This window comes from Halyomorpha halys, unplaced genomic scaffold (assembly GCF_000696795.3).
Source record: "Halyomorpha halys isolate HHAL.00 unplaced genomic scaffold, Hhal_1.1 Scaffold519.1, whole genome shotgun sequence".
NCBI classification, from domain to species: Eukaryota; Metazoa; Arthropoda; class Insecta; order Hemiptera; family Pentatomidae; genus Halyomorpha; species Halyomorpha halys.
In genome coordinates this window covers 644,744-660,373 of record NW_027110043.1, presented here as the reverse complement: position 1 = coordinate 660,373, position 15,630 = coordinate 644,744, and the positions used below count along the sequence as shown (strand labels likewise).

The 15,630-nt window shown below is 33.7% G+C and overlaps 1 protein-coding gene across 1 annotated transcript; it reads left to right on the top strand.

Annotated features, from left to right (window-relative positions):
• The first annotated feature begins 7,156 nt into the window (after window positions 1-7,156).
• Window positions 7,157-13,589, top strand: LOC106683823 (ribosome biogenesis protein BRX1 homolog). The gene is made up of 8 exons (XM_014425535.3): window positions 7,157-7,388; window positions 7,661-7,816; window positions 7,896-8,016; window positions 8,093-8,217; window positions 9,344-9,479; window positions 11,023-11,117; window positions 11,763-11,879; window positions 13,363-13,589. Exons 1-8 carry the CDS (start codon window positions 7,245-7,247, stop codon window positions 13,510-13,512), a joined length of 1,044 nt encoding a protein of 347 aa, XP_014281021.1. The 5' UTR covers window positions 7,157-7,244; the 3' UTR covers window positions 13,513-13,589.
• Window positions 13,590-15,630: the final 2,041 nt, after the last annotated feature.

The window sequence follows — 15,630 nt, the reverse complement described above, 5'->3', positions numbered from 1 at the left end:
GATGCTGGTGGATAAGGTGTAGCCCCATCTTAAGGCACTCAACCGCGTGCTGGGCTGCACCACGTTTTTATAATAATTATTGTCCCCAAAAATTAAATGGTCCACCATTAATTTTGTATATATATATATGACAATAAAGTGTTTAAAAAAAAAAAGAGTTGTTTATTGGCAGCAGTGGCATGCGCAACCCTAACGCACTACCCCACTGTTGCCGAACCCCATATGGCAGCAATGCCAGGAAGGGGGGACAAAAAAAAAAAGATTGTATGGAAGACTATGACCACTGGATTACTTAAAGTTGAGAAATGCAAGCATGGGAGGAGCAATATCACGAAGATTTGTTCACAGCTGGGTGTGAGGGACGACCAGATTTGTAGAGTTGAAGAATGCTTCAGAGCTCGGAGAAACTCATCACCTTTACGTGGATAATGCCATCGTCTGGGAGAAGATCAAGCGGCTATGGCGCATTGAACAAATACGGATGGATAAGAGGTTCATCCGTTGCAAGCAGATGGTGGAAACCCTTCAGGAAGACAGATGACAAAAAGAGGTGACCACAGCATATCACCAGGGCAAAATGAATCACCGCAGAATCCCGAAGAACTTGCGCGGATTGAAGAGAAAGTACTTTTGGTGGGGTATGAAGAAGACAATCACAGAGGTTGTAGGTAATTGCGAAGTTTGTCTGCGCACGAAATATGATAGAAACCCACCTCAAGATAGACAAGAGGAAACATATGCCGCAGATGGCACGCTTAACGATATACAGATCGATACTTTCACCTGGAGATGGATAAATGGATAACTGTGATTGATATCGTTAGTAAAGTGGCAATGGCGCACCAGGTGCAAGAAAAGTCGTCGGAAGTAGTGGTGGCAGCTCTACAGTTGTGGTTACAATTCTATCGAGTCCCGGAGAGCATCGAGAATTTGACAATGCTAGGATTCGAACTGATAAGGAGATAGAGCGATACGAAGGTCCATTCAGGGTGATATTCATTAGATAACACAACATAGATATATTAGAAAGTGTCAGAGAACCGAGAAAGAGAAGAACTGTCCATATTGAGCAATTAAAACTTCCGGCAATCACAAAATAAAAGCTGAGGTGTTCTCATATTGCCTCATCCAGATTGCATTAAAGAAAATGTAAATTTATTCTGTTTATTATTTTTGTTTTAAAAATGTTTTCAACTTTTGTAAATATAAGAGATGTACCAATAAAGCCAGTATTTTACAGCAGTTCAAGCGTGTCACATCTTATACCTTCTTCTCTTTTTTAACATTTTGCTTTCACCTATACACAATTCTATTAACCTCGTCAACAGTTGGACGGTAACACAAAGAAATACGAAACGTATAAACTATAAATCGTTGCCGGAGTGAGTGCCTAATTATACATACTAAAAATACATTTAACAATTGTAAAAATATTGTTAAATATTAACAATATTTTTGCGACTAGACAAATAATGACATCAGAATGGACCTTAATATAGGAATTCCCCTAGGACCCCAAACGCTAATTCATTACGGACCCCAAACGCTAATCCATTACGGACCTCAAAAATAAATTTACTCGAGACCTCAAAATTGTATCATACCGGATCCCAAAACTAATCCGCCTAGGGTCCCAAACAACAATCCACTACGGACCCCAAAAACAAATTTACTGGAGAGAAAATCTGCTCTGGGTCTCAAATATATATCCGACCCGAGCCCCAAAAATAATTCGTCCCAAGGCCCCAAAATGATATTCATCCCATGCCTCAAAAATAAATCAATCACAGGTTCCAAAAAGAAATATGTCATGGGCTCCAAATTGTCTCAGTACGCTTATAAATCACGTCCTAAAATTCAATATCTAAGGAAAAATAATAACTTGTAATAATAGGTAAAGTCTCTAATGATTAACTAAAAAAACTAGTCGAAGGACTAGTGCGACACTGCATACATAGGTGAAGAATACCCGAAATTCGGGTAAATACCCAGAAATCGGCAGCACTGCTGTCGAAAAAATGATGATCAGGGAATCATAACTTCCAGGACACGTCCAATCTGCCCGCTATCCAAACAACCAAGTCTTCCTCTCTTCCCCTTAGTCCGTTACCAGCGTTTCGATAGTCGATACTAATATTGTTTGTTGCATTATTATTATGGGTTTCTTGCTATGATTACTAATGTAGGTTATTATTTTTTTTAATGTTATTCTTCTCTTTAATTGTTTCATGAATTTACTGAAATATCATCAAGGCAGAAAAACGATGAACATATTTGAATCCGCCTGTTTAACACAGCAGCGAATCAACTTACTTCAGAATGGCGCCCGCATCTAGACTATTTGACCTCTAACTACTGGCTGATGAAAATTGGTTTTCTTGCTGTCTAATTTAAACAACATTATCAAAACTAATTTACAATATTACAAGGGGGCTACTACCTGTTGTATAATTGCAGTTTACATGAATTCTGTAGTGCAGATAGTATTATTTTTTCCAATATATTGTTATAAATATAAACATATTGTGCTTCCTTTCCGTTTCTTCTTTCTGTTAAGGCTTTAAGATTTCAACTCGCCGCCTAGTTGGAAGTTTTCCTAACTGTTCAGGATTTAAGTTTTCATAATTATGAGAGATAGTTGACCGTGGATGATAAATGAGGAGAAGATGGTTGGGGGTGCGGTCAATGAAAATGGTTTCATTGACCGCACCCCCAACCATCTTCTCCTGATTTAAGTTTTCAATTCACTGAGAGAGTAAAATAAAATATTACAAGTTTTTTGTTTTTCTTCTAAGCCCCATGGGTGCGGGTGGTTGATACCATGATAGAGAAAACGGGTTGAGGGTAGCCTCTTTTTCTGCATTGTCAATGCATTTGAAGAGGGGGCTGAGGAAATTGGATTTTTTGGAAAGGGGTAGTATTTTGTGTCAGTCTGATGATGACGGGTTTCGCCAAATTTGTTGAGTTAGAATATAATTTAATTACTTGTTGTCCTCAGAATAGACTGAGTCTTTTTCATTTGGGTCTGCCATCTTTGTGTCCTTCCTGTCAGTGTCAGAGTCCTGAATAGAAGTGGATCTGTGCAGTACTGGAGGCTATCAAAAAATTGTATGTCTCCTCGTGATAAATTCTGTCGCAGTCGGTAGGTCGAGTGTCGTGTGGATGTGGTCCCTCTTTGCTCTTTGTAGTGAAGTAAGTCTCCCTATACGTCTAAACATACTGCTCTGAAATGTTGGACCTTCTTGGCTGTTTTTGGTGCCATGTTGATCAGCACATATGCTGATAGGTGCTCTGTAGAGCAGGCTGTCCTCTGCACAATTTTGTATTTACAGGTGATTAAGCCTGTAAGACTTGGTCCTAACCAGCTTGATTTTCTTGTTGCAGTGGTGAGCTAGCGTCAGGTGTCTATCGATGGTGACCCCCAGATATACTATGCTGCCTGCTGGTTTATTCTCGCATCCTACTACCGTGAAGACTTTAGGTAGAGGATGCTTGTTCTTATGGAAGGAGAAAATAATACAGTCGGTCTTCTTGGGATTAACTTTAATATTCTACTCTTCCAGTTTCTTGGTGTTTTCCGTACAAGCCTTCTCCGCTGCCGTAGAGCAGTCTCTGCATTCATCGAACTATTGTAGATGGTTGTTCGTCGGCACAAGCCGTTACAGTAGATTCGACCCCTTAATAAGCGGTGCTTCAGGAATGATCTCAATATAGTGTATAGTTGTTCTGGGAATTCGTTGTTCTACTGTGTCTTACACAACAAACTATGGGGCACTGAATCAAACGCTTCCGTGTAGTTTTTTTGAGATCATCGCTGGTGCCTCGTTCTACATTATCTTTTTGCTTACTTCTGTCTGATGTTTCGCCAGGTGCTGATTCGGGCAGGATTTCCTCGTATTAGTTTTTTCAAAAATATTTTTCATTAATATTATACGTTCACTACATTAAGTAAACTGGGTAGAGGGAAAACTATCAACTACTATAAATTCCAGACTGCCTCTTGGAACAAACTTTTGTTCCCAGTAGGAGAGGTTTGTTGTGGTGAGGAAGGGAAAAGAGCTAGGGTGGGGAGTGGGTGAGCTCCCTTCCCTTTAGGCAAATTCATTTTATACGTACTATAACACTGAGAGAGAGTTGAGAAGTGGACACTGCAGATTGAGCCTACACCAGGGTTCCTGCCCGTGGGAGTTTCACTCGTTTAATATGAACCGCCCTGCTCTTCTTAGGTTCTCTAATTCTCTCTAAGTGATAACATTATGTTCTTTTATGGTTATCACCTTGAATAGGCTCTTGTACCACTGCATCTCCTTTTTTACCTGTGATCCCAATTTTCTATACACAATCAACCCGATTTTCATCGCTCCCATCCTGTCTGTGACGATTATATTCTCTAGCGCTACACTCGTGGTTTTCTCTAAACATTGCCCTCCGGACTAAGTTATTTTAAGGAAACAGTAACAATTTTAATTACTTGGTGATTGCAATTACTTTGGCACAGCTTGTACTCGTAATTATAATTGGAGGACCACAATTACTATTACAGTAATTCATCAAGTAATTGTAATTACAATTATTTGTAAATGTGATTGACTTTTTGCAATTTCTAAATTACAGTCATTGTAATTGTATTTAATGTTTGCCTAACTCTGGTAGTTGTAAACCATTTTATTTTTATTTCAATCTTCCCCCAATAAATGTATTCTACATTTATAGCGTAGACTTTTTTTATTAATTAATTTTCTTAAATTTTAATATTAAGTTATTAACGAGGATATAAATCATTGTTTTTGTGATATTGTAGGTTATTGTTTTGTTCTCTAAAAGAACTAATTTCGGGAAATCAATTCTTTTAGAAAAGAATTTAAGGAGCGGCTATATAAGTAAAAAATAGAAAAGTAAGGAAATATATTGATGTAATAATGCCTGAAAGGAATTTTAATGGAATAAGTGAGATACTGAAGAATTATTAGTGTTTCATACATTTTGTTAGACAATGGGGGTTGCTAAGAACTGTTATAGTATGCTCTGGAATTAGTAGTGATTCTTAAAATTGCTTGAGCTTTAGGCATAGGTATATTAAGGTCCATTCTGATGTCATTATTTGCTATAGGTGAGGTGTCAACTTCTGCTCAGTCAATTATTTAAAAAACAGATGATAGTCCGCAGTTTTGATGAAAACGTGAGCAGCAAGAGCATGGGCGTACCCAACGAAGGGCAGGAGGGGCAGAAGGGGCAACTGTCCCCCTCTAGAAGTAAAAAAAATATATTAGTTTGAAATATGTAAATAATTTTAATAACTAATAAAGTACTGTGACAATTATATATAATTTTCTTAAAATTTTGGTTTCATTCGCTTTTACCGTGCTGAAATATAACAACCTGGACGACCATGGCTGCCCCTCTCCCCTAGTTTTGATCCTGGGTACTCCTTAGAGCAAGAGGGGCCCAGATTGCCAGACGGGTTAGTATTTTTTTCCGTATAAATTTTCTCATCTTCTAAACAAACTAGAAGAACAAAAACTAATGTGTTTTTCTAAATATATATATTATTCTTCTCGTATTCTACTGATTGTCAGTGACAGTAGCTGTTGTAGCACCATTAAAAAGTCATTGAATAGAATTATTGTGATTGGTATTTATAAAAAAAAAAAATGTGGATTTGTTTTCAATTTAATTCTGAATGACCGACTAACAGTTTCTCGTCAGTTGTGTACTTAAGCACAATATCATTGTATCCAGCTAGATCCTGGATGCCACTCCGTCACATTTACCAATTCCTAATTAACTTCGTCCTACCAGCCTCAGGGGTCACTATTCAAAGGACACACAAACGTCTCGAGTGAAGTCGAAAGCACCAGTCCCCCTCATACTTAGCTGAACCGAGGATAGAATTAGAATTAGCTAGTGATAAAAACATTTCGTATAGGTGCCCATGTACATTTTGAGAAATTGAACATTTTCTCGTATGTATTTTGTAAAGAGGAGTAATTCAGTTATTTATTTTCGTCTATTTTCTTTTACTATAATTTTTTTTTTTCCTCAACATTTACAACCCATAAGTATCTCTCCCAGTACAAAATTCACCTTGGCAAGAGAAAGGGCTCTGTTGAACCTCTCAGTTTAGGTAACATTTAATGGTTTACTCGGGTCAGATCTGCTTACATCATTTATAGTATATTTATTGGTCCTCCGTTTGAAATATTTCTGGTTTGGATTAAAGTAGACGCTAACGTTTATTTTTTGTACTGATTTTATTTCCTTTTTTTCATTGTATTTCATCATACTATTCCCCAAATTATTTTCATTTTTTTTTTTTTGTATTATTTTGAAAGCATAACTTCAATTGATAACAATGGAATTTCTTTACAATGGAAACAGGGAGCTTCTTTGGAACTATTGAACATGAACTCTATTTGGGCTTAAATATTAAGACATTTATTATGCGTTAAGAAAGGTATGAATAATTCTTTTCGTGCAGCTTGAAAAATACCTAGCACCTAATAAAAATTTATGGAAAACTTCTGTTTTTAAAATAATAAAACGAAATTCCGTAGTCGTGTCACTGAAATGATACAATGTCAAAAAACATAATGCGTGTTTATGAAGGAAAATACTAAAAAATGAGACTAAAATATTTCCAATTGTTTTGTTCTTAATTCTTGGAGCAATTTCCACGATATGAAAACTGGTCTGGCTGTTTTTGTATTCTATATTCAGTACTCTGCATGTGACCTCCAGTTCGATAATAGACGACGGTTATGACTTACGTATGTTGGATCGAACCTAGTCTCCTATTTAGACCACATGCCAGTTAAAATGCAAATATATAACTTTGTTTCAGTTACATGACAGCAGGAAGAACTTATAAAAACTGAAATGGGTAATGAAAGAACACATTCTGAATACAAAATAAAGACTGCATTTATTGTCGGAAAGATCCATCTTACATAGATCTCTATCAGCTAATATAGCATCTCTCAGCTGATACAGGCTTTGTCGTGGCAATGCCTATGGAAGCTTTAGACTATTTGGTTAGCTTTTGTTTATAATGAAAAGGATAAAACACCAACAGGGTTAGCTTGTCAAGTGAAACAGTAACTTGTCATTTTTAATTTCAAACCCGCATGGAGCAAGAAGTAATGCGTACCTCTCTCAACTCATACCTCTTTGATATTGTTTACAATCGATTTGTTGTTACAACAACACAAGCACGTGAAGCTTAAGGTTTTAGTGGTTACCTAAAGATGTCTAGGAAAAATAGGGGTACGAAATTGGGAAGAGTTCTGAAAAAAAGAAAGAGAGAAGAATCCAGTAGTGAGGCTAAGCCAGAGGGAGAAGAAACTGTGCCTCCAACTAGCAGATCCTCTGATGAACCCATTCCTAAAAAGGTATTACTATTGTTAATGATTTGTATATTTATGTTCTGATAGTAATTTTCGGTATATAAATTGCTATATAATTCTTATTTTTGAAAATTGTTGTTCCTTATCGAATAATGGTCGACTTCATTTAAAATACAATTTATTTTAATAATTTTTCATTTCTGATGAACCCTATGCCAGATTCAATATTAGTAAACAATAAATCACAGTTACCAGTTAGTAAAGGAATTAGTTTGACATTGAATGTAGTTAAAAGTGTTGAACATTATTTTTTTCAGGTAAAATGGACAAACCGACAAAGGGTTCTAGTTTTTGGGGCTTCGGGTATCACTCAAAGGGATAGGCATTTAATGAATGATCTTAAAAGGATTATGCCCCATTCCAAAAATGAAAACAAAATATCTCGCCGAGAGCACCTAGCTGTCATCAATGAAGTAATTCACATAGAACTTTATTTATTGAATTGATTTTGAAAATAAATTTTTTATTGTTTATTTCGTTACTTATGTTTAGTTGTGTGAAGTTAAAAACTGCAACAAAGCTCTTTTTCTTGAAGCACGAAAAAAATTAGACTTATACATGTGGTTATCCAATGTACCTCATGGACCTTCAGCCAAGTTTTTGGTAGAAAGCAGTAAGTTATTTGTGATGAAATTCATGTATTTATACCAATTATTTTTATTTCAATTCATTTCTTATTTCTAATGTAGCATTTACCATGGGTGAATTGAGACTGACTGGTAATTGTTTAAAAGGATCTAGACCAGTTCTCTCATTTGATGAAAAATTTGATACAGAGCCCCATTATACACTTCTGAAAGAACTTCTTACTCAGGTTAGTTTTTCTACTGAATGGTTCTATTTGATCATAACAAAATTAGTTGATATTCTTTGTTCCTATGCATTCACCTATGTTGTTTAGTTAGTATGTTAAAGAATATAATAAGGTATATTGCTTCATAGTCATTGTAAATTTTCTTTCGTTTTGTGGCAAATTCAAGGGACATTGTCTTTCTTGTATTTACATCATTAGTTACTAGAACGATGTAGATGCCACGTGTCATATTAATAGCTTCGTTTTGTATTCTTAAATATCTTGTTCTAATGATTATGATTTTTACCAAAAATTGAATACTAAAAGACAGCAAAAGTCAGGGAATCCGACTGATAAACTCATCACATTCTATCTATGTATAGTAAAAAAATAATAGCAGGTGTAAGGAATAATCAGAAAAAATTAATAATTTTAGAATAAATTATTAAAAAAGTTGTGGCTTGGTAAGCATTTTCAATTACCAGAACTGGTAGAAACCATAGAGGATTTTATCCAGTCTTTCCTCACAATATTAGTTTGGTGAAAAGACATATGTAGGAAGTCATTGTTCCAAGTTATCAGCTTTGAACCTTCGGGTTTGCCAACCCTTTTATTATTTTTATTATTACTTTTTCACACAAAGCTGCATTCTATAGTCCATTAAATGTTACTTGAATGAAGGTACCTGACTTATAATAAATTATCCTTGAATCAAGAAAAATGTAGGGACAACAGATTGTAGCATTTATTTTTCCTTGTATACAATTTACACTAATGTATTTTCCTTTAAGGACTCAAGAAAGTTTTTTTTTGTGAAAGTTGTTTAAAGATTTAGACAGTTTTGACATTTATCTGACCTCAGTGAATTGTATGTAAACTATTATAGGTTGAAAACCCTGTTGGAATCTTATGTATATCTTATTCACTGAATCAAATTCTGGTGTATATTTTCCTATTAAATATTATCATTTCTTCATTTTTGCTTTGCTATAAAAAAAAAAAAAAAATGGCGGAAGACTTCATTCTGATTGACTTTTTAAATTTATTTCTTCTTATAGGCTGTAACTTTTTGAGGATAATTAATGTAGTCTATTATTGATAGCATTTTTTTCTTAGGAGTGTTTTTATATAAATCATATATTTTCAGATATTCGGAGTACCGAATCATCATCCTAAGAGCCAACCATTTGTTGACAGAATTATTACATTTTCTATCCTTGATAATCGTGTTTGGTTTCGGCATTATCAGATTCTTCAAGAGGATGGAGCATTAGCTGAAATTGGTAATTATTTTTTTGTATTACAAAATGTTTTCATAAATTAATATTTATGAACAAGAGAGGTTTAGGGATTAATTGCCTTCCATGTTGGGACCCTTTCATCTACCTTACCCCTTATATCTATCTTAGCCTCAGTCATTCTTTTAGTATAAAATTAATGTAATTTTACGTTATAATAATAATAACCCCAAAGGTTCGATGCCAATACCACCACTCATTCTCTATACACAAATGTCCAGTTGTGCCCCTCCCAACCCAAATGTATCAAATCAGACTTAACGCAATCTTCTCATGTAAGTTTCGGTCTACCCCTCAGACATTTACCATTCGGTTCAAAATTTATTAACATTTTAGGGATCCATTTGTTACCAAGTCCCACAACTTTACATGCCCATCTTATTTGCTGCAATGCTATAATCTGAATTATATTTAATTCAGATTCGTTCCAGGTTCAGCATTGTGTAGCCTAAATTCTTCTGTTAACTCATACTTTTTCCGTCTGAATATTTTACTTATTACTTCATTTTCGAAAACCTTAAGGCTTCTTCTCTTTGTGTAAGAGGCCACATTTTATGTCTGTAAAGAATAGTGGAAAGGATAACAGTTTTGTCCCTATTCTTAAATCTATAATTTTAAACTTGCGCCATGAATCCCCAGAACCACTCCTCACTCGGTGACCTGAACTGGGGACACGGGACTAGTTTACCTCCAGATAATGAGTGTTTTACCTCATTATGATCTATGAATGTTTGTAGTATTTTGTGAACTAAAAATATGTAAAGAGGGTGTTCAATCTTATGTCACACCATCCAGCAAGCCTGGGGACTGCTCTCATTGTTGGCCAGGGAAGCCATTGGACTTAGCTGAGAGAAATCTCCACATACCCACCACCCGTGGGATGATGATGGTTAGGACATCTTGATAGGATGCCCGATGAAAGGATACCCAAAAAGATGGTTTATGGCCAACCAGATGGAAAACGGAAAAGAGGATGTCCCCAGATCAGATGGCTAGACGATGTGGAGGAGGATTTGAAGGTTGGCAGATGGAAGGAAAAAGCAAGAGACCGTGTAGATTGGTTGGCTGTGGTGAAGGAGGCCCGGGTTCTTGTAGGACAGTAGTGCCATAATAATAATAATTACATTTACTTGTTCATGTACTCATTTGTTTGCAAGATGCCCTTATAATCTAAACTTATTATGGATGAAACCACAGGACACAGATTGTGAAATTATATGTTATGAATATTGGCCTTAGAACATGACAAACAACAAATTGAATCTACCCTGTTATGGATTAGATAGATTCATGAGGTAGTTAAAACCTAAAATTGTTTTTAAGATATCTCTATACTTTGAAATTCACTCTAGAGATAAAAGGATGGTCCAAATTAGGAGTAAATTAATATTACATGACTTCTAATATTTTTTTTAGTATGCTTTTTGATTTTTTAATAAATATAATTACTTTATAACTTTGTTTCATTTTGATTGATTTGATATGACTCTGCATTTGTATATTTAATTAATTTTTTTTTCTATTTCAGGGCCAAGATTTGTGCTTAATCCAATAAAAATATTTGGTGGCAGTTTTACAGGTGCTACACTTTGGGAAAATCCGCACTATGTTACTCCTTCAGCAGTAAGTGTTTTATATACACATTTGAGTAAATTAATTGATTAATTTTAATTATCAAATTTTACTTGTGTGAAGTATAACTTTTTTTAGTCTACATAATACTTGTAACTATAAAAATAATTTTCATTTCAGTAATTAGTTTGTTAACTAAAAATTAGTTTATGTTCGTAAGTTAAATTATCATATTAGCAAACTCGATTCTACATCACCTACTTGAGTCTATTTCTAAGAATAATCATATAATTTTGGGATTAATAATTGTTTTTCGTTTGTACTCGAACTATGACGAGAAAGACACTTATTCTATAGCTGACTAGAAGTAATGTTGAAGTGTCCAAAAATAAAAACAAAAAATCCTACTAGTTCTAAACTTTAAACTGCCATAAGATGCTCGGCTAATACTACATCAGTAATAATAATTTAGTATTTCTTTTTAGTTATTACTCATGTTTCTGCAGGATATAGGTTCATACCTTTTCATATAATTTTTTCCACAAAATGATATTCAGTGTACCTATTATTTTCATTCTGTTAAAAAAAGTTATGAACACCAAAGCAGATAATAAAATATATTTATTACAAAGAATATACAGAATTATTATTGCATACTAATTCTTGTTTATTAAAAATATGATTGATCTATTCCAGTATCGGACGCAGCTTAAAGCAATTGCTGGAACCAAATACCTCAATAGGCAGCAGCAAAAGATAAAGTATATGTCTACTGCACCAGAAATTACGTACCAATCTCTTCCTGAGGATGAGGTAAATCCTTTCTTTATTTTATTTTTATGATTGATGATTATCATGTAAGCATATTGCAGTGCTCATTCCTGAACCTTTCAACTATACTATCTTATACTGTTGATTGGAGGTTTTGTTATGTTTCATTATTAGATTTAATTGACTAAGCATATTTTATCTTGGATAAAACTATTGATAATAATTTTTTGCTTTAGATAATCTAATTAATATGTTAGGGTGGTATATCTTACTTATAAGATAATAGGAATTGTTTCATAAAGTTTATATTTTATTAACTATTTATTTCTGACATGGCATTTCAGTATTCACATTATATCTTGTGATATATTCAAGTTTTTCAACTCTGTGTAACCATCAGTCTGCGTCTGTCTATATCTTCCTGACATGAGGAACGAATTGGAATAATAACAGCTTTGAAGATGTGGTGTGATTTTGAAAAGATCATGTCATAAACAAGTAAATAATAAAATAAAAAATTTGTGAACCTTAAATTAAATTTTTAAATGTGAGAAAGAGATAAATGGAACAATGGATGTTTTTTCTTTTAAAAAGATGCCTTTATTCAACTCAAAATAATTTGTGTATTGATTCTAATACGCAATTTGATTTTCTGATTTTGTCGTAAACCTTTTGAGTAATTGCTACAAGCTATTGTTTGCCTGACTGCAGGGTAACCGCAGTAGGAGGATTAGTGATGATTTCCCTAATTGAAATGAAGTAGTAATTTTATTCTGGAACAAAAATTTACCATGAAGATTTTGGTCAAAATAGAGGTTATGAATTTGTTAACTACTGTAATGACTGTTCTTATATTGGGCATGAAATGAACCACTCATGTTACATCATTTTTCAATTTAAATTCAATTATTTTCTATGTTAAGCAATTTTTAATTTGATGCATTTATGATTAATTATAAACTTCTAGTAGGAAAAAAAGTAATAAATTAGGGTATTAAGATAATTTATATATATATTAATTTATGCAATGATGGCTAATACAGATGTAAGGCCCTTAGATTAGAGTTGTCCTGTTTAGTGAAATCTGTTGCTGGGTGCAACTTTATTTTCTTATGCTCCATATTTATTTTGGTTATTATGGTTGGGGGTGCGGTCAAAATAAAACACAAATAAGTTGATGTAACTTATTTAATCGTGCCCACGTTTCGGCTCGAGTTTCTAGCCTTCATCAGGGCTAAGAACAGAACGTTAAGGATTGTTAACTTTTTTATCCAGATGATAATATTTTTAAGTTTAGTTGAACTATTATGCAGATCATCTTGACATCATAAGATGCATTGTAGCAGTGAGGAAAACGTTTTTATGGATTTATAAAAAATCTGATAAAAAAATTTGGTAGCTATAGAAGTATTGTGATCATTATGAGGAAAAGGATTTGATGTTCTTATATATTTTTGTTTTTTAGTTTAATAAGATTTTGCTATCTAAAAATGTAATATGTTCCTAAAAACATTATTTTTAATAGGTTTTTGAAGGAGAAACTCTTACTAAAGCTGCTGAATTGACCGGAATGGAAATAGATACAGAAGAAGTGAAGAAAAAGCAACTCAGTTTTAAGAAAAAGAAAAGAGCTGGTAAAAAGTTCAGCAAAAAGCCAAATCCAGTATCTGCTTGAATATTTAAAATATATTTTTTAAAATTGTACATATTTTTGTTATGTTTAACAAAAAATAAAAAAATCATAAATTTCTATATTTTGTTTGTTTGTAATCTATTTCTTATGTGTTTTTTTATTTTTAATTCTAAAAAGTTCTGTTTTGTGATTTTAAAAATATTGAAATTACTCTGCAGAAGAAAGTATGCGAGAAACGGCACATGATGATGTGATATGTGTGTTTATTTATATGATAGGTACCTATGGAGATAAAAATTTTAAAATTGTTATAGGTACATGGTAATTAGAAGTGGAATATGCTTTGCAAAATCCAAAATAACGTTTACTACTGCACTCAGGTTTAGTTCTAGTTGGCCTTAATAACTACCCTCAAATTTTAGAAAACATTATTGTTGAATGTTAAAAGGTTCCTTATCCAATTATTGGGTGTGAACAAATTATCTTCATTATTGTGTTATATTCAATGTATAGCATTGAATGTTGAAAGAGACAATTTCTGGGTTACTAATACTCACAAACTTGGAGAACAACAGTACTTGTACTTTCAGCATTCAAAAAAAGGCATCTTCATAAAGAGGAAGACTCATTTGTTTCTATTTTGAATGCCCTTAAGGAATTTTCATCGTGTTAATTGAGGCGGTAGCTAGAAAAAGAGCATTCTCAGTCAAAACCCTTTTTCTGGAGATTGCATTTCTATGTCCTCAATGTCCATTTAATTACTTCCAAAAAGTAGTATGTTATTTTTAAAATTGGTAGGACTGGTTGAATGAGAGAAGTTCACGAGCTATTGTTCCATATGATGTTTCAATTGAGTTTTTTAGAATAAATTCTTGACTAACAGATCATATCATGAGTTGGAGAAAACATTTTAAAAGATTTGAAACGGAAATTGTCCAATCCTCACACATAGAATTGTAAAGTAAATTGAGTGAAAAGGCGGTGAGTAAGAAAAGTGAGTTTTATCAATCAAAGACTAATAAAAGAGTTTCTAGTTATTTGTGAATGTTGTTCAAAGTTAGATTTTCGAGACCATAAAAACATAATTTAACATAGTAAAGTCTGCTCTAAGGTGGGCAGAAAAAGTCAGAACAATATGCATATTTAATAGGGTGCACGAATTCTCTTCCTAAATCAGGCAGTGCAGAAATTATTATGGACCCCTAATGAATCATTCAAAAGTTTATAAGCATTACATACATGGTTATTAAAATTATTACTGCTTTAATTAGATTATATCTATTGACTGCGATAAACAAACAAACCATATTCTTATTAGTTGAGGTCGAGGCCTTGCCAAATAAGGGTCCTTTAAGTGGAGATGGGTACTAGTTTATAATGTACTTTTATGAAAGGACCCATCTTCACTGGCAAGGACCAATGCTTGGTAAGGTCCTAACCTTATCTGAAAGGGGTCTATTGGAGATCTGTTTATCTCTTAAACAAGCGTAGTAACAAGTTGTTAGTTTCATTGCATTAAGAAATTTTTCTCAACAGAAAAAATGTTAATTGCTATTAAATATTTTATTTTTGCATTGTAATTTAAATTTAATTTCTGCCACCTCATATATACAAAGAAAACACTTAAATTTCGCATGGATGTTGTTCTGCATCAATATTGAGGGGAGAAGGAGACCGTATGGAATGGAATGGTCCAAGTACTCAATTATTGGGAGGATGGACAATGGATGGTTCCGTCACTGATGACCATTGTAGAGAATCTATGCTCTTGTGCTAGGTTCTGGCCAACTGTAGAATCTTGGGCATTGAAAAAGCATCTCATATAGATAGGAAGGGAGAATCAACAGGAATAATTGCAGTAATGATATCCCATTAGAGGACTGAAATATCATCAAATTACTCAAGATTATAATTTTTTTTTAATCTGGTATGTGTGCACTGTAGACACTCAGGATGTATTGTACACTGCCTCTTACTCTGTTCTGAACAGGCTATACACCATTGCAAATTTAGGTATTGTGTATAGTTTAACTGTTTTGCAAAGCTTGGGGTCCAAAAATGAGGAATCGTGTTCTCACCTAGGCATATGATGTAATAAGCAGTCTCATTATCCTCTGTGCAAAACCTACAGATTGGTGACTATTGATCGCATATTAAAGA

Excerpts from the sequence above, each read along its gene's own strand:
- LOC106683823 (XM_014425535.3), top strand. The coding sequence starts at position 7,245 with ATGTCTAGGAAAAATAGGGGTACGAAATTGGGAAGAGTTCTGAAAAAA. Across the intron at positions 7,389-7,660 it reads ATGAACCCATTCCTAAAAAG|GTAAAATGGACAAACCGACA; the intron begins GTATTACTATTG and ends TATTTTTTTCAG. Across the intron at positions 11,118-11,762 it reads ACTATGTTACTCCTTCAGCA|TATCGGACGCAGCTTAAAGC; the intron begins GTAAGTGTTTTA and ends GATCTATTCCAG.